We start from the raw sequence: 28,000 nt of genomic DNA on the forward strand, positions 1-28,000 counted from the left end.
CAATTTACCACAGGATCAGTTTTCACAACCTTTTATCAGAATCATTTAGAAACACCAGCAGAGACTGGTGAAGCAGCAGTGCAATGACTGAACTTATGCTCACCTCTAAGCAGCCTGGGAAATAGTAACCACAAACTTGAAGTGAATATATCCAAAGCCACAGGGTTTTTTCTTTTTTTTTTTCCCTTTTTTTTTTTCCTTTTTTTTTTTTTAGCTCATCAGCCATGACACTTTATAAAGGCATTTGTAATGCTGCAGAAAAGAAGAACTGAAAATTCCAGAGGTGCATTTTATGCAGTATGAAATATGGTCTCCTCCAGTTTCATATCTTAAATTTGTCCTTTGCTGTATTCCAGTACAATATTCAGCTTGAAAAGAGCTGTATAATGGCATATATGAACAAATATGTTACATGTACAGAGGAGAAGCAAATCCTGCCAACATCTTTGAGGAAATTTAAATTTGAAATCTGAAGTAAAATAGGTATCTTCAAAGAGTTTTTTCCCCAAAACCTGTTTTCTTTAAACTCCTATTTAACACCCTTAATTTAATTTGCAGTGCAGCAGATGTTACTTACCAAATACTTTCTAAATAATATCTGATTATTGTATAGTACTATATTTTCTGTTGAGAAATCTGGAGTTGCACAGTGAGTTAAGTGAGGACCCAATGCCTGATGTGAGATAAAACTGGTCCCTGTTTCAAACCTCCTTCAAAAAGTCTGACAACCCCAGAAGACTAGATTATTAAGATACAATATGCACATTCGTCCCCACGTGCCCATGGGAATATGAGGTCTACATTCCTAATACATTCAAAAGCCCAATTTCTAATGACCCAGGTGGTTCCAGGAAGGCAAAGAGACCTCCTGAAGAGAGGAATTAAAGTCGGATGAATTAGTTCAGCACAGGTTGGTCTTTATTTTGTGTTGGGCAGAGGAACCCCTTGCTGGGGGGCCCTGCTTTTGAGCGTTTGGCCACTGAAATCCAGAGACAGTCTGACAATGATCTTGGTAGGGTCAGAGTCTGAACGTCAGTGAAGATAAATCAAGCAGTAACAGACATGTGAGCAAGGTCAAAACCCTCGACAGCGAGACGATGTAAGGTGGACGCTGTCCTTCATCCCCATCACAACACGGCTGAGTGCCCAGGTGGCCGGCTGGTTCCATCAAAATGAGTCCACTTCTCTGGAAGTGACCTAAAAATAGACACCCGGCACGCCAGCGCTCCCAAGGCTCTTACACCGAGCAGACACAGGCCACGTTCTGGCTGCAGAACGCACAAGAAACGCCAAAATTAAGATCTTAATCTTTACCGGTTGCGAAGCACATGGCTGTGAACCTGAATTCAGATTCAGGACTAACTCGACCATCTTTCTTCCACGTTTCCCTGTGGTGTCCCCTTGTCACGTTAGACACCCAACAGCCGCCGGATGGCCAGAGCTTTCCCTTGGCCGTCGCCCAGCCGCTGCTCGGGAGCACCGGAGCTGCTGGGTGTGCGAACCATCAGCTGCTGCTCCACCAGAAACCTCCTCCGCATCCCTGCTTCCATGGGGAACATTTCCCAGCCTTGGCTTCATCCCATGCCTCTTCTGGGTATAAACCATGTATCAAGCGCTGTAAGGAAAGGGACAATGTTAACATATTGAATATTACCGTATTTCTAGTTCAGCTGATAAAAAGTACGCCTTCTTTCCCAAAGTGTATTCATTTCTTCACCTGCTGATAGCCATTCTCCCTGCAAGTGGTGTGTATGTATACATATATATAAAAAACACGTTTTTACTATATATATATTAAAAAATATATAATACACACATTTTTTTACAACACTGGCACCAAGACAGCTGACAGCGTCCTACCTTTGGTATATTTTATAAAGCTCTTCTCCAAACACTGTCACTGGAGCAGCCACTGGCAGGTCTGGCTACACCCTGCCAACCCCCTCCCACCTCACAGCCTTATCCTGGCTATATTCCCTTGCAGTGGGAAAGCGTCGTCGTCTTCCTCACGCTAGAAACCATCCCATGTGAGGTGGACCGCAGGGTCTGCCCTGCAGAAGGCTGCAGCACGGCAAGATGTGAAGATGGAGAACTGCATTTTTCTAATGCTCCTACCCTAAAGTCATTTCCAAGACAAAAATTCTCTCCTTGCAGACCAACTGGGAGATGAAAACTTAGATCAGGGAGCCTAAAATTTTTGTAGCCCTCCACCAACAGCTGCGGGATTCCTTGGCACAGTCTCCGCTTCCCAAAAGTTTATCCCTTCCAGCCTACCCAGCTCACCACAAAAAATAATTTCCCATATTCCTCACCTCCTGCACTGCCTTAAGGTGCTTTAAGTGTCTAAGATCTGCTTTCCCCATGACCCGAGATAATGTTTAAACACCTGGACAGGACACACCTCGCACACCGTCCAGCTTGTAATAAGAACCAGCTGGAGGTGTCCGACCGCGCCGGGACTCGCAGGCTTTCCACCGCCTCGTCCTGAGCGTCACGAAGTGACTAATGCAGGGCTGGCTGCTGGCTGGAAATAGAGCGGGGAGGTATCTGAAGCTCTAGCGTTTACGGCTACCTAAGCAATAAAACTCAAGCAAGTTGTGTATAATGAGAAATATGAACCAAGCTGGGGAGTTCTGTGCCGAACATCTGAGAGACAGCTCTGGCACGGGGATAAGCTCCAGCCTCTGACTGATTATTTCCCAGATACGCTGCTTAACAGGGCGCAGCACCCAGACGTGCTTTTAAATAAAAGCGAGGGCCAGGGTGTCAGAGATGAAGGCACAGAGATGGTGCCCCCCAAACCCCCGGTCCCCCCAGGAGCTGCATCGCCCAGCAGCAACGTAGCCCGGCCCCCGTCTGCACAGCGGCTCCTGCGGTTTCGTGCAGTTCCATCTCAGGAACTCCCCTCCTCAGCTTGCTCGGAACCTGCAGCAGCTTTTTCGAGGTGCCACTTGTTTCTCTGGTTCATACCTTTCCCACAAGCTGCTTCCCCTCGCGGAGCACAGCACAGCACGCGGGGCTCCGCTTCGACGTGTGAATCCACCACCGAAGCTTGAAGTTCCCCTATCAGCACCCTACGAGCAAGGGAGCTGTAATTACCCCGGAGGAGTATGGCTAGGTACGACGATGCAAAGAGACCGAGTGATTTGCTTGAAAGTCGCACAGGATGTCGGGCTGGGGCAGGAGCGGAGCAGACGCAGCATCTCCCGACACTCGGGCTGCGCGCAGCGAGTTTCCGCTCTTCACACTTCATCCCCGAGCCGGTAACGGTCCACGCAGCCAGGAGATGATAAAGGTCCATGGGGGAAACCCACCGTGCCCGGGAATGCAGATCTACCCTGGGAAAACACAAAAGAAGCGGTCCCTCCTGAGCAATAATTTGCATTTTCTCCCAAAACAAACAGATCGAAGTTATCACTGGAATGATTCTGTCCCCTAACAAGGCGGCACTGTAAAAGGGCTCAGAAAAATGAGGGTGCTTGCGGAGGAAAAATAGCAGACGAGAGAGAAATTTTCACTTTGCCTCCAAAGAAAAAAAACCCGAATGATACCTGGCTTTCTTCAGCAGAAAACAGAAAAACTTGGTCTGCAAAGTGTAGAAAAAGTTGTTCGGATGAGAAGAGGGAGGAAGCAATGCAGAGGAGAAAGAAGAGAGCAAAGCAATTTTCCATAAATCACACAAAAAAGGACACTTTCTGTGGAAAGCAGATAATTTATACAGATATTTTTGTTTGCTTTCAACCCCTTCTAATCCCTTATATTTTTAAACCATATGTAAGATGGAAAACTTTACAGGAATTTTTCTCTGCTCAAAAAAAAAATCACAAACTAATAATTTTCTCTTTGTTAATGAAGGAGGTTACGAAGTACACCGCATAGGAAGACAAACTTTGGAAAGATTATGGGGAGATATTGGCCCCTCCATCAGGGCCAGTGGAACAGAGAACACGGCAACCAAATCAGATGTTGTTTTTGTAAAGCCCCACATCACACGCATTATATTCGATTAGAAAAGCAAAGATTGATTACCCCAGAATGAACTTCAATTAAAATAAAAGTAGGAAGTTCTTTGCTTCCAGGAGCCAGAATATTTAAAGACTGGAGCATCTCGTAATATTTTTTTACCCACGGTGAGTGAAGTGTTTTGGATATCTATGTCTTACTCGGATCAAAAAGCAAATTCCCCTTTACCTGCTTACAGGCTTGAAAAAAAAGTCTTCAGCTTAGAAAGATTAGAAATGCTTCTGCATGTTTCCTGGTCTGGGTTAGAATGAGAAACCAGAAATACTACCCTTTCACTTCCGATTTAGCCAAAGCCAACAGCAAGTACCAGAAATCAGGGTGAGACAGGGGAAGATGGGACACAAGGTCCCTACGTGAAATTTTCTACATTTTTGTGGGTTTTGACACACCAGAAATGTTCAAAAGACTCAAGTACCTTTCAACCAAGCCAATAACAAAATTTAGCCTCCAAGGCCTTCTTGGACATCTGCTCAGTTCCAGTGGGTCCAAAGTAGCGTATTCAACAGGCAGCACTGACGTTCGATTTCAGGTGGCCTCAGGTATCAGATAGGTTTGGACACATCTTTGCAAGGAGATACCTCTTGCAGGAATCTAATTTCCTATAACTCAGATGACACAAAGCCTTGCGCTGTGTAAGATGCCCGAGCTGCGCTTTGTCCCTCTTGCTCGTTGCCGTGTTGAAGGCTTTGCTCAGCAGGTGAAAAGATGGGAAGAGTATTGGAGAAGTCCCTGGTGAAGCAGCACACCTTCCAGGGCGTCTCCAGGCACCTGCGGTACCCTGCAACTAGACCATTTCCGATACTTTGGGATATCCGTCATTTTGGACGCTTACAGAATATCATCTTGGTGGTTTTGCCTCCCAGTGACATTTCTCCATGGGTTCCAAACGCCATCCTGCCCAGTTTGCAAAGGATGTCACTGAGGTCTCTGCCACTTGGCCTCCCCTCACAGCTGCGGATGGCTGCGCTGGGCTCCCGTCCCACAAGCGGGAGCAGATGGCCACGCAGGGGACTCCTGACCTAACTCAAGCTAATGGTGGACTCCAGGATCTCGTCGCCATCCAGCAGAAACACAAACATGCTCTAACGTGAAATGAGCCAGAAGCACTCGTGCAGGAAGGGAAGACCTGATCTCTTGGTGGTTTCAGTCTTGGATCTGCCACTGGTATTGTCCAAGCTCAAGACCAAATCCAAACTTTCCCTTTTGAGCTCTTGAAGCTTGCAACACCTCCATGTGAGCAGGCAGGGTAAGGCTGGAGCCTTGTCTAGTGTGGGAAGCAGACCTGGAGAAGAGCCTGACATTTAACGGCAGAAGTCACCATTGCCTGCACACTGTCTGCAAAGATAGGTCTTGGCTTCAAAACAACCCCGTCTAGTACAGTGATCAAACAGCTCTGTGTCACATCAGATGGACTAATCTTCAAGACCTCATGATGAGATTAATCAAATTTATCATACTCTTGCAAAAGAAGATAAATCTGTATTATTCTGCGACTCCTTGCTGACTGAAGAAACCATTACGTAATTCTGGATAAAAATGAAATAGGCCCAACACTGTCCTATTTTTTTCTGATGTAAGTCCCTACCACCTCGAAGACAGCTTAATGTTAGTCTCTGAGCACGTGCACTGTTCATCTCCTGTAATCAAATATTTTTCTTTTTTTTTAGTATATGCCCAGAACTTGATTTAAACTATTTTATTTGATGGAAGAAAAGCCCAGCTTCATACCTACATGCTCTCCAGCACACGGGACCATTGACACGACGGGACAGATGGACCAGCTCCTTACCGACAGACAGACACTATTCAAGATGGTCCACGCGGCCGTGCACACATCTCCCAAAACTCATTGATTAGAGTCTGATGTCTCGAACCAAAGTCCTGGTGAGCCACCAGCCCACGAACACTTTGGGAACCGGTTCCAGCTTTGGCCGCTCCCTGCGACACCGGCGGAGCGGACGAGCCCCCAGCTTCACCAGTGGTCCTGTCCCAGGGCGGATTTCTACTAATTTGAAATTCAATCTGTAAAATCCGTGAAAATTCTGCAAAGTAGCTCCTCTCCTTTATTTCTGGCATTTTCACTCTCTGGAAAAGGCAATGTAAATAACAAGCAGTAAGTCAGATTGTTCTGGTCCTCCAAAAACTTTGTATTTGGTACGTATTTCAGATTATTTTCTTTAATAGATACGAAGGCACTGCTTAATGGCATCCTGTCAACAGTCAGCTGGACGTTCCGCCCCCAACACAAAACACGCCCTTTGAATGATGCAAATTTCCTTCAACAATATTAACAAGCAACAACCATCAGGCAGAATTATACTGGAAAAATAAAAGAACAAAGTCTTGCAAAGCCTCCAGAGTCAGTGATGTTGGGATAATGATTTTGACGAGCGGCATAAAAAGGCAACCCCTTTCCTAACATCTCTTTTCTTAACAGGACTTCCCATGCAGCCGCAACCAGGTGCATCCATCACCCGTGGAAACACGGTCCTTAAATCCAAAGGGATGGTACCGTTTTCGGGACGCTTTCATCCGTATCTTCCATGCATGAACACAGAGGTCCTGTGGCACACGCGCGTTCCTTAGTTTCCTCAGCCCAGCTCCTCCTCCTGTTGCCCCCTGCACCAGGATTACCCATATGCCAAGTTCCTAAGTTATTTACCCGTACAGACCGTTGAGAGATGAAAGCCAGCACGCGTGCCATTTAAAGGACAGCCTCCAAGACTTTGAGCTGTATTACCTGTAAAGATGGCTCACAACAGCAGATGGACTTTCCTCAGTCACAGTGTAAACAGTTTCAAGGGTATATTTTATTTTATTTTATTTTATTTTACTTTTCTAGTTGGAGTAGTTACTCTCCCAGTAACAAAAAGCACAGCCACTAAAGAGAAGGGTGGAAAGAGCTGATGTGAACTCCAGGACAAGCCCTTGGAGAAGCTTGATCACTTCTCAGCCGCTTACATTTGGCTGGGATTGACTCATGCATCGTCCTGGGAAGCAGCTGCGTTTGTACCCTGTATTTACAGGGCTTCAGACCATGTTTAGGCTGCATTTCCCCGTATGAAAGTGGAGGCTGGTGGCAGTCCTACTCGCTAGCTACTTATGTAGCTAATGGAAAGTCATAAACGGGCATCGCTCTCATGGCGTCTGTCCCCTGCACCTTGTACCCTGCCAACCCCATTTACTGGCAATAACAAGCATGGGGACGTACAAGGATCACTCAGTCACATCATGAAACGAGATGAAATAAAATACTTTAATGTGCAGAGCATCGTTTGCCTTGAATAACTAAAACAAATGTTGAAATCTGAGTTGTTTGGAACTTTCCCATCACAGCGCTTTTGTCTCAGAAAACATGATTTAGATCAAAAGGGAATTTCCCACAAGTACATCTGAATTTTGCTTAAATCGCCCCATATAAATATAAAATCTAAATAAAATGTTCCAGTTGTGTTTATTAAAAAAAAAACCAAACCCACAAAGAATAGCTGTCTTGTTGAAATGAGCTGAAATATTTAATTTTTGCTCAGCCTGACTGTGACCTGTGTCCACCTGAGCTACCATCAAGCCATGAAGTTTCTAAGTAATTTTTTCACCTCCTGACCCCACTTCTGTGGTCAGAGTCCTTAGCCAGACTGCATCGCTCACACCACAATCTATTTAACCTTTAATTAAATCTTGGTGCTACCCAATGAACGTTCATGACCACTAACGAGACCGTTCCCAAGGGTGAAACCCTGCTTCCCGACGCACCCTGCCCTGTTTCGGCATTAAGGAACACCACGGTGGGTGCCTGTCCCCGGAGCGGGGCTCAGTGGAGACCCTTCTTCTGCTGTATTTGGAAAGGGTGACTGAAAAACGTCAAAATTTGGATTTTCAGCTTCATACCTGACAAATTCTTTTATCTCCATTAATGTCCAGTAGCACGCTCACAAAACAAGAAGAAAGCGTCGAGACCAACAGTTACATAATACAGCTAATATTAGTAGGTTGAGTCACAGTAATTATGTCAAAGTTTCCTGTGGAGATTGTTTCATTTGCTTACATTTTTTTTTCAAACTTCATGCAAAGACCTTTTGAGCCCATCTAAAAACAAGCCAATAAATGCAAGTTGACCTTCAAACATGCAAGATGCTAAACCAGGTGAATTCCTCAAGACAGAGCGAGCCCTCGCCATGAGATGGGGCATCATCTTCCTCCTGTCACCCCCTGCTCCTCACGCTTCAGCAGAAGCTACAGCGTTCTGGAACTTTGCTCACCACGATGCAGCCCAGTTTTTGCAGCTATTTTCGGCACCGCCGCCGTACAGCGGCCAAGTTCACAGATGTATTTGTGTGATTTTTCATAACTTCCTCCAAGTAGGTCTTTTTTTTCCATACTAAGCCCAACATTTTTACTCTTCCTAGGTCAACAAGAAGGCATCTTGCCTTGGCATTGTGCCTATCTGCCCAGCCCAGTCGCAGCATTTCTTATGAACTGTGCCAGCTCCCAGGGCGGGTGGAGAAGGCTGGGAGGGGGGGACCCAGCTTATTTACTAAGAGCCCATCAAAACAGATCGCAGTAGAGCAGACTCAGCCCCTTCAGAGCTAACAGGGCAAGGATTTGGGTGCTTCCCCACAGGAAGGCAGTTCCCAGGCAGCTTCCCGCTGGGTACACGCTTTGGGACCTGAAGGCAATGCTGTTTTTCTTCCATTTTTATGACCGTTGTTGAGCCTGCGATGGGTTCCCCATCCTGCTGGGGACTTCACTGAGTGCCTGGTATGTGCCAAGGCTCTGAGCTATTGCCCCGCTTGCAAGCAGAGGGGAAGGAGGAGGAAATGACAGCGGTGAGGTGTTAGTGCACAAGCACAGCGAGCAGACACACATCCCCGACGTCAGACATCCTGCAAAGCACAGAAAGCTCCAACTGCCCTACAGATCTCCAACTCGAACCCATGGTACACAAGGGCCATGCAAAAGTCTTGGATGTACATGGAACGGCCTCAGGTTGCACTAGGGGAGGTTTACATTGGATATTAGGAAAAATTTCTTCACCGAAAGGGTGGTCAAGCACTGGAACAGGCTGCCCAGAGATGTGGTGGAGTCACCATCCCTGGGGGTATTTAAAAGACGTTTGGATGAGGTGCTCAGGGACATGGTGTAGTGGTGGACGTGGCAGTGCTGGGTTAACGGTTGGACTTGATGATCTTAAAGGTCTTTTCCAACCTAAACGATTGTATGATTTTATGATCAAGCAAGTCCTGATATTACTCTTATGCATGCCAGTTTACAACAGCAGAGGATCGACCTCTAATTCTCTGCTCTCGTACATTAACAAAAGGCTATGTGTAGGTTCGGAGCAGGTTGGAGGTGCCTGGCGCTGCTGGGAGCACTGCGGTTGAACTCAGGCTCTGAAACCAGCTCCGGGTCCCAACGGCCGTGGACAAGGAGCCGCTCCTGGGGGTTTTTCCCACATGCTAATTCACCCCGTGGGGTCCAGAGCTGCCCCAAGCTCCGGCCGGAGCTGCAGCTCCCCGCCCTGGAGAGCTCACCATGTAGTTCAAGTTCAGAGGTTATTAATAGAACAGACAAGGGGAGGGCACAGGGCGAGCATACTTGTGGGATGGAAGCAACCGGGCTGAAAAACTCAGAGCATCAAACGCGAGCAGACATTTGACATACTCAAGTGTTTTTCTTCCCTTTTTCAATTGCTGCTTAGATTCTTTGACTTTTTCTTTTTTTTTTTTTTTTTTTTTGACATGCAAATGTTACTTCAAGCTCTTCCTGTTCTCACATCAGGTGTATGCAGCGAGCTTTCTCACAGCAAAATTGCCCAAAAGCTTTAAAACCTAAAAGACGGGGGATTGCCAAGGAGGAGAGAGTTCATATGCGCCCTTGTCTGACACCCTCAGCTCTGCAAAAACACCCCAGAGGCTCCCGAACCAGCCTGGCCCAACCTCCAGCACCTTTCCAGAGATGTGGATGAGGCGTTCGCTTCTGAGGATAGACTGTGAGAGCCTAATTCTCAGCTTCACTCACAACACTCACTTCCTCTTCCATGTTAACCAGTTTGCCAGCTGCAAAAAACAATCTGCTCTTCTTGGACTTACACCACTCGGCCACCAAGCCCCCACAAACCCCAGAGCTTTCCAGTTCAATGACACTGAAACCAGTGCATAACCCTGGTCGCAGCCCCAGCTCCTCCGGACTGCTGTAACCCCACGCACCCCCCAGCGTGCGCAATCCCACCCACGCATCCTTCCCATGCAAACAAAACAGCCATGAAATTACACGGGTATGAGCACGACCGTTAGAAATTCATTGCGATGCTACTGGAACCGCAGCGTGGTGACCCTGCTACCAAAAATAAATGGCCAAAAAATTGAAATGCGGATGTTGGTGTCAAGGCTGGTGCAGCCCATGATACTCGGGGTAGTTGGCAGATGGATCAAAAAGCTCGAGAATCGCTGGGCTGGTAACAGCCCTGCAGACCTGGGGTACCCACGCTTTACTTCCAGCTTCCTAAGAGATGTGCTGGGCAAAGCTTTGGCAGTCCCTGACGATGCCTTGCCAGCTCTAGGTGGTTCAGTCTCAATATTTAGTTATATTATTGCATTTTGGGCCCTCAAGCTCCCAGCCCTGGGCAAATTCCCGCTGTCCCAGCAAGTGCAAAAGGCAGGGCACAGCCAGCAGCGATTACAGCCCCGAGAAATGGCTGAGTCAACCTTACGCGTGATAAACCGTTGACTCATATTTTCAGTTTCCTTTGTTTTTAATCAAAATGCATCTGTTGCAAATTTATGCGCTGCCATGCTCTCCCATGAAACCCCCCAGATGGATTTGCATCATTTGGAGTAAAACCCATCTTCCTCCCTTATTACCTAATTACCTTAAAATGTTCTTTGCAGCATTTCTCAATAGCAAACACCATGCCTAAGGTCACGTTTTCTAAAAGAGCCCAGACAATCAGTGAGGATACAGATGTCGATGAGGATGAGCTAACGCCATCGCCCACAGCTCTGGCAGACTGAGCACCCCGCGAGCAGGGAGACCTCAGCCCTGCGGTTCTGAAGGCGCAGAAGCAAGCAAGAGGCAATTCGAAGGCAATTGGAGATACACGAGAACAATTAATCAGAAAGGGGAAATGGCACGCATCGAGGGAGTTAACCACAGGAACATGCCTTTGGCGCTACCTGCCATTACATATGTAATGCCAGCATTACATACGCCAGCAGGTGAGCTGGAAAATCGGCGCGTTGCCGGAAGCCTCCACCGGCTTCACGGCATTTGCTCCTTTATCTGTAGTACTTTGCCTACGGGCCTGATCCAACAGGCATACATCTGTTTTCCTGCTGCCCTAGCAGGTTTGTTTCTATTTTTCGAGGATGTAAAAGGCTTACAACCCCTGTGCGTGCCAACGGGGACGAAACCCCTGACTCCCAAGAAACCACTACCCAGGCGTTTCCCGCGCCTCCTCTGACATGCTCAGCATCGGCTCCTGGTAGACATTTCCGACAGCTCCCAGAAGTTGCCCAAGTAGTTGCCACTTCTGCAGGCTACGGGGGATGATGGGCAACAGCTCGTTCTGCGAGGCTGCTGGGCGAGCTCTCGGCGGTGCCTGTTTGCGGGTGCACGCGTACGGCTGTATGCCCAAAAACTTCCGGCTCCCATTTTTCCCGTGTGACGTACCATTTAATTTCAACTGAGAATTTCTGTAGGAATACTGCTTCATCTCAGGAACACCTGAATATCGAATTATCAGCTTAATCAAGCCTTGCTTCATTCTAGCAATTAAATTAAAACAACAAAGCAAAACCAAGAGTATGGAAAAACATAGGCTGCCTGACTATCTAGCTAAGTAACTCCAATAATTTCATTCACCTTAATCATGAGAATCAACAATATAATGAAGGTCAGTGGGGGAACTGCTCTGCATCAACAGGAAGCACGATGCTACACTTAAAGTAAAAGATTAGGATCAGGAAACCTGCCACTATTTGCTTTTCCTCTCTATTCTGTACTTTCATCATCTATAAAACAGGAATACTGACAATTTTCCCAGCCCACAGATGCATACTAAAACACTTCGTTAATGTTTATGGGGCAACTGGAGACGAAAAGGGCTGAAGATATGAAACCACAAAAGGTTGTGAGTGATTCCGAAGAGCCGATGCCCTGGGAAGCGCCGAGGCGGAGCGTGAGCGTGGGCTGCAGGATTCCTCTGCAGGCAGCGCAGGGGCCACGGCGGGTGCAAAATAAGCACCAGACCGGGGGAGGAAAGTGCTCTGGGAACAAATGAGACAAGGCAAAAAGCTATGGCTAAGTACCTCGGAAGGTGGCCCAACCAAATATTCCTTTTCAGATTTATTATGTTGCACGGCTGTTAGAGATCTGTAATGGGACGGCTTTCTTTCCCCCCCCGCTGCCTAGAAGTCAGACTTACTTGGGCCGTTTCTTCCTATCGCTGGAGTCTGGGACGGGACATGATGCTCCGCATGGCAGCTGGCAGGGTTATTACGGGGTTAAAATAGTAAGACTAAAATAAAACTAAATTATATAAATAAGTCTAGGAAACATTGGCTGTAACACGACTCCAAAGCCAAAGCGCTAGCCCGATTTGTTAAACAGTCATAATTCAATCAAATATATCTCCATTAGCAACTTATTATGCTGTAGAGGAGGATTAATTTAGCAAGATGGTTCAAATTTTTTATGAGTGCATTTTATAGTACCTGGACATCAGAGCAGTTTTCTGTGCACACAGTCCAGCAGTCAAATTTACGATTGCTATTAGGCTGCAATTAATTGGATACAAAGCACTCTGCCCACTCCATTGCGTAAGCACGAGGACGAGCCCAAACTTTTCTGTCAATCTGCTTTTTTTTTTAGCAGAAAACTGAGTTTTTGACAAAACAGTTTGCTTGCAGCCATTATTTGCTTTCCAAGGAAGTTCCTTCAGCCATGTTCTTAATGTTCAGTGGGTTAACCGCTGTCGCAGCTTTCTGTCAGAGAATTAAAATAGTTTTGTTTTGCCAGTTTTCTGCACTTGTACCCCACTTTGGGCTTTCTTTATCCAGACCAGCCTGAAACAGCCTCCCTCAGCCTGGTTGCCCCTCAGCTCTGCATGCCTCTGCTGCTTCACCCCGATTTATGGGAAGCAATATTTTACAGCCTGATGACTCAAAGTTCGTGCAGCACATCATAACTTATTTATATCACGCTGACCCTTTACCTGGCTCCAGCTATACGTGGCACTACCCGCCCCAGCAGGTTTAAAGCGACTGCGGACGCTCCTCACTGCAGTAACCCTGATAATCATGGTTGGGTCTGTTCCTTCAAACCACATGATTTACTCCCAGGGTGTTTAATTCCTGGTTAATTCAGCCTCTCCCATCCCTGCGGCCAGGCTTCCACAGCAGAGCCGGTGTGACCGTGGCAGCGTGGGGTTCTGCCGACCCACCGGTACCGGCACGTGCGCATCCCTCCAGCCCACCCACACGCACCGAGCGATTTCTCATTCACTTATTGCCACGTTTCTGTGCCTTCCAAGTTATACTGAAGCTATAAAGGGTTTGATTATGTACTTCAACAGCGATAATGACCAGATTACGGGAGCAGGAATCAATGACCCAGCAGCGGTAACCCCAGGTCCATCACCTCACCTGCCTCCTGCCAGCTCTCCGTGCCTTTACGTTCAATTTGCTGAACTGACCAACACACAACACGGCTTCATCCTTTTTTTCTTTCTTTTTTTTCTTTCCTTAGCAGGCTGGTTTTTTTCCAAGATCATAACAACAACAAAGGAAAGCTTCTTCCAACATGGACTGGGTCATCAGGGCTGTCCCTGCGTTGCAATCCAATCTGTTCTCAGAAAAGGCAGCACCAAGAGGAAACCAGATGCACTCACAAATACGTGTCCAAATCAAACGTGTCAACGTTACAGGTCCTAACAAACAAAAAACTCACTTGGAAGTTACAGTCCCTCCTGCTCGAGGCCATAATACAGTCACGTCCTTGGGCTCACCTTCATTGGGCTCAAAATAGCCCCAAAAGTCCCCAGCTGACCACAGCCGAGGCCAGCGCCCAGCCCGCACCAGCCGGGCTCCCGCGGTGGAGCCATACGGCACATCGGGAAGGCAAAACTCATCCCGGGGCGTGCACGGGGTCAGAAACATGCGGTAAGGTCCGCACAGTCAGCCAGCCTTGCAGTCGGGTATATTCATAAGGCGATCTGGCAAGTCTGGCTCCGCTTCTCCAGCCGTCTCCATTTGGATGGAGACCTGGATGCTCCAGCCCAGCCCAAATGCCCTCTGATGGAAAGCAGGGCGTGAGGAGAAGGGGGACAGGACAATGGTGCACACCACCGCCTTGACGTGAAGGAGACCCAAGACCAGGACTCCTACAGCCCAGAACGCACAGCGAGCAGCAGCTGCAGACACGACTCCGAACCCGAAAGCTTATCCATATTCCAGCTGTATGACTTAAATAATTAAAAAAAAGTGTTAGCCACCAGGGATATTTTTGTTTTCTTTTTCCCATCATGTTTCCAAGGCAAAAGAACAGGCATTACCAAGCAGGTTTGCTGACTATAATAGAGAAAAATCGTATTATTGAACGCGCATACAGGCTTTTTTTGTCCCTTGCTCTGTGTATGCTCTTGGTTCTAAACAAAGGAGAACAGGCAAGATAAATTAGCGGGGAAGATGTACTCCAACAAATAGATATACTTTTTTTTTTTTCTAAAACTGTCTCGATTCTGTTTATACTGGCTAGGAGACAGCATCCTCCATTCTTCTCAAACATACCAAACAAAACCCGAGCTAATGACGTGATTCCCGTAATCAAGGTCACAGGCCTGGTTTTGCTGGAGCATGCAGCTGAATGTTATACCCAGGGCGGAAATCAAAACTTCATTTAAAATGGGCTAAGTATCAAAAACTTTAAAAATTTGCTTAACAGGAGGAAAAGCACTTAGGGAATGCTTTTCTCTCAGAAGAATGGAGGAAAGTTGGAAAGCTCGTGGGTCCTCTTGAGTGCTTCATCTAGAGGAAGCCACGGGGTAAGCTGTGATGCTGCTAAAGTCAACAGCAAAGCTCCTCTCCACCCGGGTGAAACCAGGATTTTGCTGCATCTTGTTTGGGCTACATTCAACTAGGAAGGAGGTCAGTTCAAAGAGAGAAAGGATGGCTCATTGCTCAAACCCGTCTGCAAAAAAAAAAAGTCATTTCTCAGCTGAGAAACTCACCTGGGGCATCAGTGCCTTAAAATAGAAGCTGTGACTCCACCACGGCAAACAGTGGCTGCTCCCTGCGCACGCTGCACGAGAGAGATGCACGCCACGGCATATGTGCAATTTCTCTCTAAACAAGGAAACCAACATAAGAGGAGGACTTGCAGATTGGGTTGTTGACACAAGAAAATCTGCTTTAGCTCATAAGTCAATAGTTTTGCTTGATAAGAAGAAAACAAATTGGATTTGAACCGAGCAGTCCCGGTGATAAGGCTCACGGCTGGGACAGCCCGGGGCACGGATGGAGTGTGGTGCCGGGGGGTTTGCACCGTGGCTGCTTGGAAAACATGCAAGTTTTACACGAGTCCTCCTCTCCTCTCCTGCCAGCCTGACTCCACCACGCTGCCACGCGTGCCAGCCCGAGAGGGATGCCCGGGGCTGGCAGGAGCTCTCGGGGAGGAGAGAGGCGGATGGCTTTTCTGCGGGTGATTCCAGCTTAAAGTGTTTGTGCAATGCTATATCTTGGCAGCAGGCAGAGGCGGCTGGTTTTTCTCGAGGTGAGCTTGCATGAATCATACAAGGAAATACAACCGTACAAAACTGGCGAAGCTGAAACTACCGCAGAGAGGGCAAATTCAAAGATGGGTATCCGGTCTTCTGCTCCTAGACCCACATTCGGGTGCGTGAGTAAGTGCGTGGAATAGTCCCACGCTGAGCACTCTGCAGAAGACCACGGAGGCACTGGAGAGCTCATTGCCTCCGAGCAGCAAGGCTGCACTCGTTTAGATGACGAGCATGCTGCTGCTGACTCTCCTCTTCAAGGCAAGAGGCAAGGGACACTTGCTCTGCTCTCCCCACTACACTTTGGTCATGAGGAATAACAAGGGAACACAGATGATTGGAGTCATCACCACTGATCCATCGTTCAGGGAAAAAACAAAACACAACAGCTTTCTTTTCATTGCTCTGTGCAGCAGCAAAGATAAGCAGAAGAAAAAGAAAAGCCAGAGGGAATCCCACACAAATTTCTTAAGAGTGCACTGTACTTCATCTATCGGAACTAATAAAACCAGTTACAGCTGCAGGGTATATATTCGCAGCTGGAGATAACAGTCACTGCGAGGAAATACCTCATCAGCACTATTAGAATAGGCTGCACTTTACTTTCAGACCAGCTTCTAGCCCTCCATATAATCCAGACGGACTGGATTATATAGGAGAATCCCCTAAAGCAGCTCCCGTAGCCTGCCCAGCACGCTCCACGAGACCAACGCCCGGGTGCGTGTGCCACGGACGCGCGTTGCCTGTCTGTGCCTGCAACGCCTTCTGCACAGCATGAGCCAGTTGGATTTGCACTGTATATGCGACAGAAACTAAAGCTCTTTTAGAGACAGCTCTTCCAGAGCACCTTCATGTGCTGAGGGACCTCCCATATTTATGCTTGTTATCACTGGCATGTCACACACTACGCTTTTATTAACCACAATACTTGTTCAGAGGAAGATGATGCAATGGCTGCATGGGAAGTGTCAGCTATTTTGTACAATGCTGTTTATTATTTCAGAAAAGAGACTTTCAAAATGGAATGGTCGCTGCCGTGTTTACCGACCTCCTCAAGAAGGCTGTGCCTTTTCTTTCCTGAAAGGGAGGCAAAAATATCAGGATACAAAAACTAGCGCGTGCTGGTGAAGCGGCAAAATCGAGCAGCACGGTCCCTGCCCCATGAGCCTCCTCCTCTGCACCCGCTCCGGCTTCTTCTGGGGGCTGAACTCCAAGGGCTGAGCGGATAAGACAATCCTTTTTCTCTATCTAATCTCTTCTCTGCTGCATTATCTCGGCACGAACACATGTCGGTCTCTCCACCACTCAGTTAAACTCTCTCGGTGGGAGCAGCGGCCGTGGCACTGCCTGGGGTGCAAGCAGGGCTGGGGGAGCTGGTCCATCCTCCGCTGTAGGCTGCTGCCGAGGAGCAGAGGTGGCATGGCTCTCCCCGGGAAAGGAGCACGCAGGGGAACTTTGACCCATGCAAATAACATGGGTGGAATTAAAACATCTGCCCGTTTTCTTGTACGTAGCTTGCAGTTACCCTTCTCTCATAAGGGGAATAAAATCAGTTCAGCTTCATCCGTTCCAGCCATCTCCATCATCACTAACCTCATAGGAGCTCGCTGCATCCAGGCATTCTACATCATACATGGACAAAGGAAGGATTTAAACCACAACATAATATATTGATAAAAACAAACGTAGGTGATAAATAGTCACTTGTGAATGTGCATTAAAAGCAGGTGGGCAAGACAGTAACTAACCAGTAGAAGCAAAATGATTATTACTAAACGACAAGGCAGGGCTGGACCGCCTGGCTCGCGCAGGCGGTGAGTCGACCTGCTCTGCTCCACAGAGCCGCTTCCTCGGCAGCAGAAAGCGGTGTGTCGAGGCGAGCACCGAGCAGAACGCAGCGGCTGCAGCGGCGCGCCGGGCAGAGTGCCACGGTGTAAAGGAGCTGGCAGGCACGCTGCCGCTCCGGTGACATTAAATAGTCGGTAATGTAACCTTTCCACTGTACGGCCTCTCTGGGAGCCATTATCTTTTATTGCCCTCTGGAAATCATTAACTCTATATCCAAAAGTCTATGCAGACAGAAGCAGGATAAATGGAGACTGAGAAAACTCAATTTTGTCCAGATTAAAACTAAATTCAGTTTTCAGACTTCTAGTGTACTCTCGCTCTCAAAAGTGAAATTGTGGGGTTGCCCTTCACCCAGCAGCTGCTTAATAACTCCTGCTGTATGCAAAAATCACAATTAGCACGAGCAGCCACGGAGACCGGGGTGCAGGAGCACGTGGCCTCCCGCCCCATTTGCCTGCAGGACCTGCTGACAGCCACAGCGGGACTTGGACTCCTGCGGCATCTCATGGGGTTTTGGTCCAGACACACAAGGATGGCTACAGTCAAATTAATTAAGGCACATTGACATCACGTTAAAACCAATTTCACACTTCCAGAAAGCAACAGCAGTTCGGTCCTTCCCATCGGCAGGCGTCACTGACTCCGTAACGACGTGAGGGTAATTAGCAGGCTGCCCAAGCCCACGCAGCGGTGACGGGCAGGACCCCGCAGCCCATCTCCCCGCCCCAGCCTGGGCAGCCCCGCAGCATCATGGCTCAGCGGGATTCGGGCAGGGTGAACTCCGGGACCCGTGCATCTTTAGTTTCCGCACCACAAGGCTCATAGCCCACATTCCCCAGGAAGGAACAATGCCATTTTTTAAGCTTGCAAAAACACTGCACGCTGCAGGATGTGGAGGTTACCATATTTCAGTAATCCTGCGGGTAAGAGCTTTAGGCGGACAGCATACAACTATGTTTTTTAACAGGTATTATGGGAAACCCAGAGAAAAGAACGCACAGGCTCATAGCTTGCCACCTCCGGATTTCCCCGTTCTACACCTTCCACCATCAGATGAGGCGAAGGCTAAAGCCGTTTCATCTGTAGAGCCAAGAGCAGGCAAAGCTGCTGAGTCGCATCCAGCCGACAGCAGACACCTCTGATTCACACAACACTGTGTTATGAGAATCTCATATTTAAGACGATCCCTTTCCTGTAAAAGAGCGGCAGAACTGGTTTTGCAGCCCTTCAGACATTTGCTGCTGGAAAACAATGTGCTTGTAAGGGAGAGCAAGCAAGCAAGCAAGCTTTATTCAGCTTAATCACTGGGTTAATTAATTGTATACCAGATGAACAGCATTTAAGTTGTGTAACTAGCATAAAACCTCCTTAAGTAGGCTTCACTTAAAACAAGAGCCTCTCACCCATGAAACCACAGCCTTCTCAACAGCCGGTGACCGTCAGTCCCAACAGTTGGTAGAGGTGAAGAAGAGAGAAGCTGCCCTGAGGCTTTTCACCGTGACCACCAAGGTCCATAAAGTCACACAAGGTGTTCCCCTTTCTCCCGGGACACAGTCTCAGCTGGGAGAGACTTATTTGGGCTCTTCAACTCAGCAGCATAAGGATAAGTTGTAGACATATTTTGCTAAAATAAACGCAAAGGCTCTATAAAGCAGAGGGGACTGACCCAAACTCCTCTGCAGACACCGAGCACTTTTACCAGCAGCTTAATTGCCCCGAGGTGAGGAAACCCCACCTCTCCCCACAGATTTGCCTTTCACAGCAAAGGAAACAGCTACGAGCATTACGATGAACAAATGTACGGGCTCCTGACTGGGGAAAACGAAATGTAATCCATTTTAGTGGGGGCTTAACGGGCCATTGCATACAGAAAATAATCCTAAAGCAAATCAGCACAGACCGTGCTATGCTGAAGATTTCTCAGTTGTTTTCCCAGCCATAGAAAGCGTCCAGACTCCTCCATAGCTATGCAAGAATGGCTGTGCTGGAGGAGGAATAGATTATATATTGATGAATTAGTGGGGATTGACAGGCTCATTAGCAGAGTAATTTAATGTGCTCATGAATGCAACTTCTATGCTGCACAACATGAACTGGGCAGCGAAACGGCGGTTACAGGAGTTCTGTATCATGATGAATTCATCTCAAAGCAGCGGCTGGATCGCATCTATGTGAATAGAGCTTCCTTTGTGTGGCCTCAGATACTGACCCAGCGGGAAGATACGGCAGAAGGCGATCCCACAAGGCAGGCGACGGCTCTGCTCTGCTGGACCTCTGCAAGCCACGGCCTTGGCAGCAGCGCCCGGCAGCGAGGGCCCGGCCTGGCCGGTAATAGGATGGTAACGAACTGGAGTAATTTTTATTAATCCGCGGAAGAATGACTGCACGGCGAGCGTTATCTGAGCTAGAGGGGGAAGAACCTGCTCTTCCCTTCCTCAACCACAGCGTGCCAGCGAGGGCATACAGCGCTTGACATCTCCTTTGCCTGTTTCTTCAATCAAGTCCACTTGTATTTTCTCCACCAGACCTGGCCCACTTCTGCAAAGAAATTTTCTTTTCTTTTCTACAAATAAACCCCCTTCCAGGTTTCCTCCTGTCTCCCAGATGGCAGAGCTCTGCCTGCATTTGGCGTCCAGCGATTTCCCCACAACGCTCCATGGCACTTATATCGAAAAGCCTGGAACATTTAAAAAAAAAAAAGGACTGTATTTGCTTTTTTTAAGCTATTGTAGCTGAGCCGGCTCCAGGATGGGGCTGTGTTTGGCAGATGTCCATGGCTGCTGTGAAGCACTAAGCGTGGCTGCCACAGCAGCTTGCCTTCCCCCGCGGCAGCTCGAGATGAGACAGGAAAGGGTGGGATGGGTGTCAGCTCGACAACAGGCAGTGACAAACATGAGGCAGGAGACTGAAACTCCTGACGTACCACGGATGCTGAAAGGGCGACCGCAGACCTCCTGGGCCATGAAGGTAAGGAAGCCCCGCCGAGCTGCCCGGCACATGTTATGGGTCCCAGATTAGCACAGATCCAAAACCAGTTGTGTTTTTCATGCTTTTCTACGTCTTTCTCTCCAGCCATGCTGCAGCCTATGTAAAAGGTCTTTGCTGTCACAGCATAGACCTGAACTTGACCTCTAGCCTTGGGGATAAACTCAACATGGATGTGAAGCCAGTGGTTTCCGTGCAAGGGTCCCAGGACAAGTAGGAGATGTGTCTCCCACCCTACAGCTCAAAGCCGCTGCTGGAGGCTGACTTTGGCTTCCAGAGAAAAAAAAATGGGCAGAAACAAAAAACAGAGCCATGCCCAGGCTTTGCGAACTGGGGGCTGGCAGCTGGAGGTTTGTGCCCCAAGAGTAAGGAAGTCATCGTGGGCACAAGCTTGGCAGGGGCTCAGGGAGGATGGCAGACGCTCCCTTGCGCCTGTCAGCGCGGCTACTGTGTACAGCAATTGTTGGGATTAAAAAAGAACAGAGAAACACTCTGTTGAGGAAGAGTGACAACTGCAAGCTGCCCTTCCAGCAGGCGAGAGAAAAGGCGATGAGTAAAATGAAACGCAGAGAAGGGCAAAGAGACTGGCAGTAAACCACATGCTCTTCCAAGTGCTCAAGGCAAAGCTCTGGCACGGGATTTTGATCACAGACGGGTAAAACTGAACTCAGTGCACTCATTTCTTCCTGACAGCTCTGATAGGACCAGCAGCTCTCTGCCCTCAACCTGAGATCTTCCTCCAAGACCTCCCGGAGCTGCTGATCTTCTCCCAGGACTCCTCAGGATCTGGAAGCTCTTTAGAGCATCCAAGTCCCCCACAACAGCAAGTGGTGGGGTCTCCTAGCTGAGCTCCTCCTTCAAACCCTTCCTCCAGACACAGATGTGGAGGCTACCATAAAGTGTTAGACGACGGCGGGTGTCTCCAAGGTCTGAGACCACATGGACTGCATGACCGCGGGACCTCCCTGGTTGTGCTTCGAGCATCTTCCAGTCTCTCTGGACTGGAAAAACTCTGGACTGGAAAAACTCCACACGCTCGTGCCCCACAGGCTCCGCGTCCTCACCCTCACACCCTGCCCAGGCAGAAGGTAGCTGCTGCTCCCCTTGGTATTTCTGCAGGAGCAATCGGCACCTGCAGAGACAGCCGGACAGACTGCCAGACCCCTCCTCTCGGGGGGGATGCTGGGGTGGGGCAGGACGAGCTCTATGTGCGCTCTGCAACTGTTTTAACCCGCGCCTCGCTTCAGGCACTCGGAGCCTCCTTCGCATCGGAGCTGGCTCCAGTAATCACACTGGGGGAAGGACAAAGAAGGCGGGAGGGAAGAGTGCGCCGTACTCGGTTCACATCGCCTTTTCGGCAGTGCTGCTCCTCGTTGCCGTGGACAGCTGACGGTGCTCGCCATCAGAGCGGCGTAAGGGAAGCATCACGGAGGTGGTCACTCGTGTCTCGTCTTGAGTGGACGTTCCCCGCTGCCTTGGCAGAGAGGGACGGCAGCCCAGAGGTTAGGACACCAGGGCAGCCCCTGACAGCCAGCAGCGAACCACCAGCACATGCAGTAGCTTGCACTCTGCGAGACCAAGGCAATCCAAGCAGAAAGACGGAGCCCAGCGAGGGATGCAGCGACCCGCATTACCGCCCAGGACCACCCCAGGGCTCCCACCCAGCCTGCCAAGAGCTGCACCCAGCACCCAGGGCCACCCGCACTCCTCGTGGGTGCCACTGCCCTCTGCAGTCCCCAGAGGAACACGCAGCTTGCCACCACGCAGCCGGGACGTCCCTCCAGCGTCCTCTCCTTCTAGCCTCACCTCACATGGGCTTCCCTACGAAGTCCCAGCCCAGAAGGTAATTCATCTGAAGAAACACACTTGCCTGCAGTGGGAGCACTGGAAATGGTGCTGGGGGCAAGCGGGGGCTCTGCCCCCCCAGCCCATGCGTTGCAACAGCTGGGAACTCCCCAGCCGAGCTGCGGTTCTTGCCGAAGGTGCCAAGGAATGGCCGAAAGCCTGAGCAGAGAGAGCATTATCCCACGCTTATCCCCCCACCCGTGTCCGTTCGCAGGAAACCTTCCCTCTGCCAGCCGGTCCTGAGAACGCAGCTGAACGTGCCCCAAGCATCCGAGAGCGGAGCCGTGGCCACGCGCTGCCTTCGGTCACGTAGTTTGGGACATGCCTGACTCAGCACGGATGTGTCAGTCTAAACCAGCTACTTTAGGCTGCGTTTATAGTTAGTAAAGACTCAGTCAGTGGAGTGTTAACACACTCGGCTTGAGCTGAAAGTGGAAGTCGAAGCAGTCGAGGTGAGGAGGCAGAGAGCAGCACCAGGAGGGAACACGCTGCAGAGGACAACAGCTTTGGCAGCTCACGTAAAGGTCCTTGCTGAAGCTTTCTAGACCACTGAGACCTGGCTGGGTCAGGATCTGGGCAGGACAGAGGGCAGGGCAGTGACAGCTCAGAGGGGCCAGAACTTCTTCAGCCACCCATGGAGATGCACGGTCCAGAGGCAGAGAGCGGCTGAGCCGTCGGGACACCTCCAGAGTGTCTGCTGAGGGAGGGGGCAGCGGCTGGGAGCTCCCAGGGAGCCACAGGGGATGGTGATCCTTCACCAGTGCCAGGTTTTCCCCTTTTCCAGGCACCGGGATCATGAGATCCCAGCCAAAACCATCTCTTGGACCCTCCAAGGCTTTAGGGAGTGAGGCATCAGGCAGACGCCAGACCCCTGCCTGCCTCACTGGGTGCTGCCACGAGCCTCGCCGCGTCCTGCCCCAGCCCTGTGACGGGGACGCTGCCCCTGCACGAGCCCCGCTCCTTCTGCTCGGGGCTGGTGCATCCCCTGCAAACGAAACCCTATCCCTCCCACCACCGTGCTGGATCCCCGCTCCGCAGAGCAGAGCCCCGCACGCCCAGCAAGCCTCCTGGCTTTCTCCTCGTCCTGCGGCTGGGAAGACACACTCGCTGCAGTGCGGCTGGGAGCAAGGACTGGCCTTGGGAACACCGCTCTGAACCCCTGCTCTTCCCCGAGCTGCACGGAGAGACCAGGACAGATCCCCAGGGAGTCTGCTGGCTGCAGGGGACTGGTTTTGGAGGTGTCCCGGGAAGCACCCTCGCTCCAGCCCAGCCTGGCACTCCTCCCCAGCCGCCGCACAGGCTGCCAGCCAGGACGGACCTTGGCCTGAGCACGTTGGCCACGCTGGTGAGCTAGCAGCTACGGTTACAACTAAACATTTCTGCTTTGAAGGCTTTTCTTAGTTAGCCAGTCAGATAATTACATATAAAATCTACAGCTTAATGCAAAAAGCGGAAATAGAGCCTCTTGTTGATGTGTGTATTAGCACAAGCGCTGAGCAGTATTTGCTTTGTAACTGCAAGTTAATCACAAAAGCAGTCTAGTATGTGGCTTATTTGCAAAATGGAAAGCAGAAGATAAGAAAGGGCATCTGTGCCGAGGGCTCTGGCACCTGGGTGCTCTCGACATGGCTCGAACAGAGACTGACAACACCCATGGCTCCCACGGGACGTCCCCCCGCCGCCCCTACCTCCAGCCCTGAGTGCGCCCTTAAAAGCTCTGATGATGTTGCTGTTATAAACCCAATAAGGGTAAGAAAGACAGCGAGGTCGGGCTGATTCCTTGGGGAGAAGTGGAAGAAGGATGTTCCCTGACAGAGCTGGAGCTGAAGATTCAGATATCCACCACTGCCCCCGATCCCAGCGCAGCGCAGAGCATGCAGCTCCCCGTACCATAAACTGGTGCCGATTTTCCAGACCGGATAAGCTGAACAAGAGCCTGCGGGCCAAATTCACCCAACGTTTAGTTGTGTCAGAGCTCATCCAGTTTTACCAGTGATGAATTTGTATCTTTAGGTACAGAATCGTAATGGGCTCGAGCGCTCTGGGAGCAATGTTTCGATAGAGAAAGAACACGACCGCGCTCACAAACTCAGACTCTGAACACTGAAATCCCCCAACTCGCACCGTTACAAGACACTTGGGCAACATAAACGCGTCTCCGTTGTCCCCTGCCTCGTTGCCTGCAGGAGACGAATGGTGCTCGCTCGCTGTATGCTCTTTCTCCGCGTTGCTGGAGCCTGGCATTCTCTCCGTGCTGCTAAAACCCTGCTCTGAGGACAAACCGCATCACCTCACCAGCTCTTCTGAGGTACGCGTTGCCAGAATATTTATCGTGCGATTCCAGGGCTTGGCCTCGCGGTCTCATTTCTTGGGCTGAGACAGAGCAGTGATAGTAATGCTGCCATTCTAGCGACCAACCTGCACCACGTAATTTTCAAATTACATCAACAAGCACTTTACACATCCAAAGCTCAGCTCTCTCTCAGCTCTCTGGCTGCTCCGAGCACTTAGCACTTCTGAAAGAGCATCTCCTCGGCCGCTGCTCCTCCCTGCACCGTCACCACCAACCACGCTGCTAGCAGGCTGGGCTTGGAGGCAGCCGCTGCTCCCAGAGCCCCCTTCATCCCAGCTCCCGGCCACGACGCACACGCCTGGGACAGGGATGTCAGAGCAACCTTCACTCGGCCGCTGCCTGAAGCACGTACCCGACCCTGTGGCCTGGCTCCGGCCGTCGCAGTGCCTGCAGGGTACCGGGGGCCAGGCACATACCTGGGGTCAGCACGTGCCCTCGGTTTACAGATAAGCAAATGTGAGCACACGGTGACAGCCAAGCCAGCGGCGTGAATGCTGGCTGAACGCGGGCTGCCTTTCCAAACACGTCCTTGGCCGTGTGGTGAATGGGCTCTTCTCCCCAGCTGCAGCACCCATTTTTTACTTGCTCCAACTGCCCTTTGCAGAGGAAGCAGAAAGGGTGTTACTTGCTTTTCGCTAACCTACAGCTGGGCTGTGGGAAAGGCAAGTCCTGAGCGTGGCCTGGGCCGTTTGACGTGTTGAGGGCTCTGTTCGCAAAGGGAGAGCGGGCAGAGATCACAGCTGCTGCTAGAGGAACAAACTGAATTTCATCTGCCAAAGGCAAGGGTAAAGCCTGGGGCACTCGGCTCCAGCAGCAGCTGCCTGCGGGAGGACCCTGTCCCCACTGGTCTCCGTCCTCAGCAGCACTTAGGCTAGTCTTAGTCTAGCCTCGGCCTTACGCCCTTGTCCCGGGCTCCAGCTCGCACAGTTTCACACTGCTCTCCTCTAATCCACATTTATTTCTCACCTTTTTCAGGCTCCTGACCTTGACCTATTCTTCCTGCTGCGGCATCACCAGCAGCGTTTACCTGAGCCTCAATTACTGCTTGACCTGACGTAGAACAGAAGCAAACTAAGCTTAGAGTTTATTATAATTTGTGTAAATCAGCTTATATTTGGGCAACGGATCTTTACAAAATGCAAAGTCCTTGCTCGGAGCAGCGAGGGAGGCTGGCTGGGCAGTGCTGCTCCAAGGAAAGGTCACCAGACCCACGGCCATCTGAGAGACAAGGGTCAATCCTTACCTCCCTCTTGGCTGCAATAAAATAAATAAATACAGAAATGAAAGCCAAGCTGAGGCGGATATCCAGGACGGAAAAATTTTCAGCTCGGACAACTAAAGTTGGCAGAGTTATAAGCAACTGGAAACTTGAAAATGGGAACTTGCAGTGGGAATAAACTGAACAACCCGAGCAATGGGCAGGAGCGCCCGGCTCAGCAACAGCCTGTGCAAACCCGTTATCTCTGGGAACGCAGGCACGAAAGAAAACTCCCCAAATCATAAGGTAAAGGTCGGACTTTCACAGGTGCCAGCTGCAACAGGAGCTCCCGGCGGGCCGAAAATCAGGCCCTTGGGGTGCAGGGAGCCCGCGGCACCCCGGCAGCAGCGGGGAGGGGGGACGGAGGAGACTTTATCACCGTCCCACCCCCGAACGCCAGTTATCTCACCCAGACTCGCCCCTGCCCACGGCAGAGGAGGAGAGCGCTGGGGGGGCCAAGCAGGGACCCGGAGGCAGCAGCTCCCCTCCGTCCCCCGCAGCGAAACCCGCCCTTGCCCCGGCACCCGCCGCTGCGGGCAGGTACCTATAGATCCATAGGGGCTGCCTCCCCCGCCGCACGGGCCCTCCGCAGCCCCTGCTGCCTCCGCCGCAGCCCCTTCCCGGGCCGCCCTGACCCTCCCCTCCCCTGCCCTCCCCGCAGCGCCGGCCCCCGGCGGCCCGGCCCCCCCCCGCCCGGCTCCCCCCTCCCCTGAGCCCGCCTGGGACGGCCGGGGCCCGGCGAACGGCGCCGCTTACCTCCCGCTGCGGCGGGGCGGGCGGGGCCGCTCCGCTCCGCTCCGGCGGGGGCCGCCGGCCGGGGTGCCGTGCCGTGCCGAGCCGAGCCGATCCGAGCCGAGCCGAGCCGTGCCGAGCCGTGCCGGCCGGGGTGCGGTGCCGGCCGGGGTGCGGTGCCGGCCGGGTGCGGTGCCGGCCGGGTGCGGTGCGGTGCCGGCCGAGCTCCCGCCGCCCCCGGCCCCGCCGCGGCCCCGCTCGGCAGCGGCTCGGCGCGGCGCTTTCGCTTTCCCTTTCCCCGCGGAGGAGGGGCGGCCCCGGCTGCCCGCCGCCCTCCGGGGAAGGGGCTGGGGGGGCGGCGGGGCCCCGCTCCCCGCCGGGCCCGAGCGGCGGGGCTGGGGCAGCCCGGGGCGGGCAGGAGCGCAGACGGAGCCCGGGGGGGACCCGGCCTGGAGCCGGGGCACCCACGATGGGCGAGGCGAGCCCTCGCTCCCGCGTTACAGAGGGAGTTTATTTATTTCTTCCCGCGCTGCCTGAGCGCGACGTTTCCCACGGCTTGCAGCACAGCAGGCGAAGAGGAGCCGTGGCTCTTCCCCAGGGAGCCCGGGACCCCTTTGGATGTGGCAGAGCTGGCCCCTGCCGGGTGATTTACCACTGGGACTTGAAGTAGAGGTGCTGGGATGTAGGGAGCGACCTCCTTCAAGGGAAAGCAGCAGTCTGGAAACAGAGGAGGGCTCCTTCTGACCAGCCCCTCTCTGCAGTTGGAAGCAGGAGCTATATGAACTCTGGTGGCTTGGAAAAAGCTGTCAGAGCCGTAAGATTTCTGATGGCTAAGGACAATTAATGAATAAATCAAAAGGAAATTAACTTGGTTCACCTCAGGGTCAAAGAACTCTCCAGAGGGTCACAGCGAAGACACCTCGAGAAGCCTCACTCCCAGCAGCGAGCCGACGGAGAAGGAGCTTCCCCACACCGACACGGCCACGGCCGAGGGGAGAAGAGCTGGGGCTTCCCCGAGCAACTGGCGGGAACAGCAAACCTCCTCCTCGGCCGCTCTGCTTGGGTCCTGCCCAGCTGCAGGCTCCGGGAGGCAAGCTGCTGCTGCGGGGAACGCTCACCGAACGGCTGCACACTTTAAAGCTGGTTTTTCCAGGAATGTGATCAGTTCCCTGGTGTTCGTGGGCAT

The 28,000-nt window shown here is 51.1% G+C and overlaps 1 protein-coding gene across 1 annotated transcript; it reads right to left on the reverse strand.

The window, feature by feature from the left end:
• Positions 1-15: 15 nt before the first annotated feature.
• LOC140656836 (uncharacterized) lies at positions 16-28,000 on the reverse strand. Its single transcript, XM_072873018.1, has 5 exons — positions 27,933-28,000; positions 26,839-27,303; positions 2,971-3,338; positions 2,402-2,524; positions 16-1,615 (listed from the first exon to the last, which is right to left on the reverse strand). Exons 1-5 carry the CDS (start codon positions 27,998-28,000, stop codon positions 1,575-1,577), a joined length of 1,065 nt encoding a protein of 354 aa, XP_072729119.1. The 3' UTR covers positions 16-1,574.

The sequence above is a fragment of the Ciconia boyciana genome, chromosome 9 (genome assembly GCF_034638445.1).
Source record: "Ciconia boyciana chromosome 9, ASM3463844v1, whole genome shotgun sequence".
Classification (NCBI taxonomy): Eukaryota; Metazoa; Chordata; class Aves; order Ciconiiformes; family Ciconiidae; genus Ciconia; species Ciconia boyciana.